This window comes from Beta vulgaris, chromosome 8 (assembly GCF_026745355.1).
Source record: "Beta vulgaris subsp. vulgaris cultivar EL10 chromosome 8, EL10.2, whole genome shotgun sequence".
In the NCBI taxonomy this organism is placed as follows: domain Eukaryota; kingdom Viridiplantae; phylum Streptophyta; class Magnoliopsida; order Caryophyllales; family Amaranthaceae; genus Beta; species Beta vulgaris.
This window is the reverse complement of record NC_079209.1, coordinates 18,951,110-18,957,550: the sequence shown is the minus strand read 5'-3', so window position 1 is coordinate 18,957,550 and position 6,441 is coordinate 18,951,110. Positions and strand designations below refer to the sequence as shown.

The 6,441-nt window shown below is 34.1% G+C and overlaps 1 protein-coding gene across 1 annotated transcript; it reads right to left on the bottom strand.

The window, feature by feature from the left end:
• Window positions 1–341: 341 nt before the first annotated feature.
• Window positions 342–1,070, bottom strand: LOC104901329 (uncharacterized). Its single transcript, XM_010688891.1, has one exon. It carries the CDS (start codon window positions 1,068–1,070, stop codon window positions 342–344), a length of 729 nt encoding a protein of 242 aa, XP_010687193.1.
• Window positions 1,071–6,441: the final 5,371 nt, after the last annotated feature.

The following is a 6,441-nucleotide window of genomic DNA, read 5'->3' as shown; positions in this document are numbered from 1 at the left end:
TTGCTGACAGAACATTTGGACGATACACTCATACAACGACTAATAAGGTTTTAAATAAATGAATTTTTGTTTGAACGTGGATAATATGATTGTATCTTAAGCTATGGCGGTATCAATCCATGTGATTTCTCCTAAACAATGTTAGTCTTCGTTTTCGTGCTACCTCAGCCTTGTTTCTTTTAGTTTCTTGTACTTTTGACTTTTAACCTTGCTATTGCATTTTTATTTTTTTTTTTTGGCAAATGAAGAGATATATTACCAAAAAGGAGGTGATTACAAACGCTAATCACACTAGCAAGCATGTTACAAAGCTCTAAGACAAGCCATTACACAATCATGTTTCATCTAATCTCCTCAGGACTTCTAACAGCAATTCTAAATAACACATCTCGAATTACAGTAGAATTAGGAAGAACAGTATTAGCAAAAATTTGACTGTTACGTTGCCTCCATATTGCATAAAAGCATTCAGTAACAGCCATCACAAAGAGCTTCCCATTTTTCTTTCTTGCTTGCCTTTTTGCTACTTCAATAATGTCATGTAGGTTGCTACTTATTCTTGCAAACCTCAAACTATGACACAACCCTTGCCAAACATCATTTGCATAATTACATAAGAAGAAGAGGTGATACACTGATTCATCCTCCCTCCTACATAAACTGCAGGTGGTACTACAATTAACACCCCATAGGCTTAACCTATCTGTAGTTGCAAGCCTGTTTTGTAACCCAAGCCATAATATAAATTTGCTCTTTGGAGCTGCTTCATTGTTACATATTAGCCTTCTCCATTGCACCCTATCAAATTCTCCCCTTAGAAGCTTATAAGTTTTCCTGATTGAAAACTTGTTACCAGTACTCAGAACTTGCCAGCCTCCTATATTCTGCAGCCATTCCCTAGTGTCAATTATTTTCCTCAGTATCCAGGACCACTGAGTACTAACTCTTACTGTATCATATGATGCCCTCTTGATATAGTAAGCATGAACCCATTTAACCCAAAGCTTGTCCCTTTTGAAAGCAATTGCCCACAGAAGCTTGAGCAAGGCTGCTTTGTTCCATATTTCCATGTTGATGCTATTGCATATTTTGATTTTGATTTTTTGCAATTATAAGTTAAAGTCGATTTTTTTAAAGGGAAGTTGGGTATTCGATGTTACTACTGAAATACTTGGCATTGGTTAAAGTTTAATTATAAATGCTAATAGTTAACTAATGTTTCAAAATCATTTATCTAAAATTTAGAAGCAACCATTTATTTCATTTCTTTCTAAAGAAGTGTAACAGGTTGACTTTTAGTAGACCTGCTAATGTACAACTTTTTCCATTAACATTTCTAATTATAAATTATAATAGCTTGTAAAAAGTTGAAATTATGAAAATATCCATTGAGACAAATCAAATAATATTTTCTAAAATTAACTTTTATTTTTAATCTATAGATAAAGTGTGATATTTGGATAGCGCAAATTGAGAGTGTTGAACTTAAAGAGCGACGATAGATAAAGTTGTATGTTTTGATATGTTTCAGAAGGATCGTTTACATTAGGAGAGAAAACTTATTTTAGTGATTCTACTTTACTTTGCAGTTTAGATTTTCAATTAATAATAATTACACAATTTTGATATTTTTCAAAATCTCTACTCCCTTCGTTTCAAAATATAAGGCATTCACGCTTTACAAAAAGTTGCTTTGACTACAAAGATCTCTCGTAATATGATAAATAAAAATTATACCGTTGGATTCATCATGAAAAATACTATAATAACCTTAATTTTTTTATCCACGTAAATTGAGAGTAATTAACGGTCAAAGTTCGACCTCAAAAATCGTGCGTGCCTTATATTTTGAAACAGAGCGAGTATTATATAAGTAAAGATGGAGGAACATGGTGTCCTCCATACAAAAAGTCTGATATACCTTTGATAAATTTAAATTGTCAGATATATTAAATAATCTTTTCTTCTCCTTACATGCCATATATATTGAACAAGTTAACAATGTTGTTGAATATAAAATTTCAATTACATATTACAGTAGGGAGAATGATTTCCTATTATTACATATGTGTGAAAACCCTGATATATAAAAAAATAAATTGACAATATAACTTGATTGACACAATCAGAAGAAAAAATAAAAACTTGAATTTCATATTCATTTATACTGATAAAATTTTTAAAACCTAAATGTTGATTATTAGTCAGTAATTTCTATTATACAAATCATGTATCAGATTCAGAGCCAAGAAGAAGCAAAAGAGCTCGAAAAGAAAACAGTTTTGGATATGATTTTATTACTGCTTTCTTAACGGAACCTTATTTGATTGACTGTGATTTTGTCTCTTCCTTTATTTTGGAAGATGATCCTAAAACATATGATGAGGCAATGAAGTCCATTTATGTAGTTTTTTTTGGGAAAGAAGCTATTAATGACGAACTTGATTCAATCCTAAGTAATAATACTTGGGAATTGACTGACTTACCTAGAGGTTGCAACCCCATACTTGTAAATGGATCTTCAAGAAAAAATTGAAACCTGATGGATCCATTGACAAGTATAAGGCTAGAATTGTTGTCAGGGGATTTACTCAAAAACATAGAATAGTTTATTTTGATACTTGTTCCCCTGTCACCAAAATTGCAACAATTACAACTTTGCTTGCTTGCATTCATAATCTTTTTGTGCATCAAATGGATATGAAAATTACTTTTTTGAATGGAGACTTGGAGGAAGAGATTTACATGACTCAACCTGAGGGGTTTGTGGTTCTTGGTCAAGAAAATAAGGTTTGTAAGTTGGTCAAGTCATTATATGGACTTAAACAAGCTCCAAAACAATGGCATGACAAATTTGACAAAATTAAATCGTGGTGATGGTGTTCATGTAAATGAAGGTCATTCTTGTGTTTACTCTAAGCATGATGCCTCTGGGTGTGTTATCATTTGTCTCTATGTGGATGATATGCTAATATTTGGTACTGACTTGGATCGTGTCAAAGAGACAAAGAATTTCCTAAATTCAAAATTTGAAATGAAAGACATGGGTGAGGCTGATGTTATTTTGAGAGTAAAAATTAAAAGAATTCCAAGTGGTATTTGTTTAAATCAGTCTCACTATGTAGAAAAACTTCTTCAAAAGTTAAACACCTTTGATGTCGATCCAGTCAGAACCCCCTATGATCCAAGTTTTCATTTAATGAAAAAACAAGGGTGATCCAGTTGGTCAATCCGAGTATGCGAAAGTTATTCGAAGCGTTATGTTTGTTATGAATTACACAAGACATGATATCCAAGTTTTCATTTAATGAAAAACAAAGATCATTGGGATGCTCTTCGATGGTTGCTTAGGTATCTTAAAGGTACCATGGATTGGGGTTTACAATTCTCAAACTTTCTAGCTGTTTTGAAAGGTTTTTGTGACGCAAATTGAGTATCTGGTAATGATGAAATTAACTCCACTAGTGGCTATGTTTTTACACTAGGTGGTGGAGCTGTATCTTGGAAATCTTGCAAGCAATCTTGTACTGCTATGTCCACTATGGAATCTGAATTTATTGCTCTTGAATTGGCAGGTCATGAGGCTGAATGGTTGATAAATCTTCTTGCAGATATTCCAATGTAGGGGAAGCTAGCTCCTTCTGCCTTTCTCCACTGTGATTCTCAAGCTGCCATAGCTATTGCAAACAACCACGCCTACAATGGGAAAAAGAGACACATTCGTTTGAGGCATAAGGTTGTCAAAGATATGTTGTCAAATTGAGTGATATCACTGGATTATGTTAAATCAGATTGGAACATAGCGGATCCGCTCACTAAAGGCCTGTTTAGAAAACTAGTTTTGGAAACATCGGAAGGGAAGGGTTTAAGGCCCATTGGATGGATGAATTGAAATTAATGAACTCATAGTCACTATGAGGTCAAGGGAGGACATTATGAATAATTCTGAAGCACAAATTTCAATTTTCCATCCCTAGATGTTTATGATGTAATGTGCTTGCTACAAATTGAAGTTGAAGTTTAGGGTGAGCTAAAGGCTCTTAATGAACCCATATCCATATTTTTGGAGGTGTGATGTAGCTCACACTTGATGGGATTCACCTACTTAGATGTGGAAGTGTGGCCGCTTCTTATGAGATTTGCATGGGCTAATTCTTTAGAGCATCTATGAGCATCCAGGTCTAGATGTATGGCTAGTATAAGGCGTCACTATTATTCGCGGAGAATCAGAATAATATACATGGTCAATTGTGTGTTTCAAAGTGATGTATCTTTACCTCCCTATTAAGCTCAAGACTCAAGTCACTTGATAGGAAAGAGATCCTAGCTTAAAAATACTAAGTGTTAGTTCAAGTCGCAAGACGTTAACACTAATGCAATTGTTTGTTTTGCCCAAAGCCAGTTCTTTTTCATTCTTTTTCCTTTCTCTCTTCTTAACCTGTGGGGGATTGTTGGAAGTTCAACAATTAATACCTCAAAGTGAGGAGTGGAAAAACAAAGTAAAAGGCTCTTGTCCAACATTGAAAATTATAGCTTTGCTTCACCTTATTTATTCATAGGAGTTCCTTAGCACTACTTGTTAGATAGAGTGCTAGATGGATGGACACACCACACACGCGCGCACGCCGGCCGAGCCGGGCCGGGCCGGGCACGGACTCGTGGCTCGGGCGGGGGTTGTGGGCCTGCGGTCCGTTTTAGATTTCCTTTTTTTGTTTTGTCGTAAATCGCCAGAATCTCGGATTGCTTTTATTACCGAATTCTGTAACTGTTGGTAGCAAGATTTCCGGAGCCTAATTGATTCCCTTTCCTTATCTTCAGCCTTCCGTTTATTCTCTTTGGAGTCTTATTAAAAGGCTGGTTTCTCTTCAGTCAATACACATAAAAAAAAGTCACTCAAAAAATACTTCTCCACAAAATCTATTATGGTTTGGGCAACTTCTGATCTCCATCAGATGTGTGAGTGCACACGTATCTTGGAGTCGTGCTAATCCTGGAGGACGATCACTTGGTTTCTACTGCATCGGGGTAGCCGAAATCGTCTTTCAGGATAGTGGTTATCCACGTCACGATCTGTTCTCCGTACACGCTTCAACAGATAAGTATAATTTTTTGTTTTATTTGCAACATCTTCTTCATAAGGAGCTAAGATAGGGGACAAAGAGGAGAAAGGGAAGCATAATGGTGGTGGGGTGTCGGGTAGAATTGTTGTTGGAAACTTAGAGGGAGGTTCTTCCTTTTTTTATGTGGCTTTAATTTCTTTGTTGTTGCTAAACCAAAATTATTGTTACACTAATTGATTACTAGTTATTGTAAGTCTAATTTGTTAACCTATTAATAATTTTGTAAATTTTAATTTCTTTTAGCCACAAAAATTCATAACATGTCTATTTAGCTTATAATTATTATTAATCAAAATTTTAGCTTAAGTATACAAGTTTATAATTTCGGAATATTATATTATTTATTTGAATTTGTAGTCTGTTGTTGCTATGAAACATAGATGATATTTATTACATGGGCACTTATAATCTATTTGTTTTTTTAGGATCATTTGCCGATTAATAAACAAAGTCAAACTTCTAAGCCAAATGTTTTAAAGGTCAATTTCAAAATTTAAAAGTGAATTCAGTATAATTCTAAATTTAAGTTGATCAAATATGAATTTATTCTATATATACGATTATTTGATGGGAATTATACATTTGAACAATATATGTTACAAGTAGAGATGACAATGGGTAGGATCTGGATAGGGTCCTCTAGGATCCAGATCCAGATCCGTTTTTTAGACAAGGATCCATATCCTACCCGAATCCACTGGGTAATAAAAATGAGGATCCAGATCCAAATCCGTATGGATCCTATGGATCCGGGTCCTAAACGGATCCAAAACGGATCCTTGCCTATTGTCTTCAAACTAACCTAATTTTCACAATAGTTAAAGATTTTAAATGATAAAGTTATCTAATATCAACCAAAAAATACATTTAATTTTTGAAAAATAACCATTGCAACTACTTACAAGTATTCAATTATTAAACTATAGATTAGTTATCAACCCAATTTTTGAACTTAATTATCCTGTAAATTCCCACAAAAATCACACATTAATTAAAATAATAATCCGAAATTCAAGCGAAAATCCGTTTTACATGTACTAACTAATATTATAATATTATCAAAATATAATATTAAATTATAATAATATTATAAAAATGTGGAAACGGATCTGGATCTGGATAATAATTTAGGACCCTGTCCAGAACCGTTTTTTTCAAGGAGGATCCAGATCCTACCCGGATTCATAGGGTCCAAAATTTGAGGATCCAGATCCGTCAAAAATGGATCTGGATCCACGGATCCGGGTAGGGTCCATTACCCACTGCCATCTCTAGTTACAAGTGATTGTGGGAAGAAATATTAAAGTTAGTTTTTATGAAG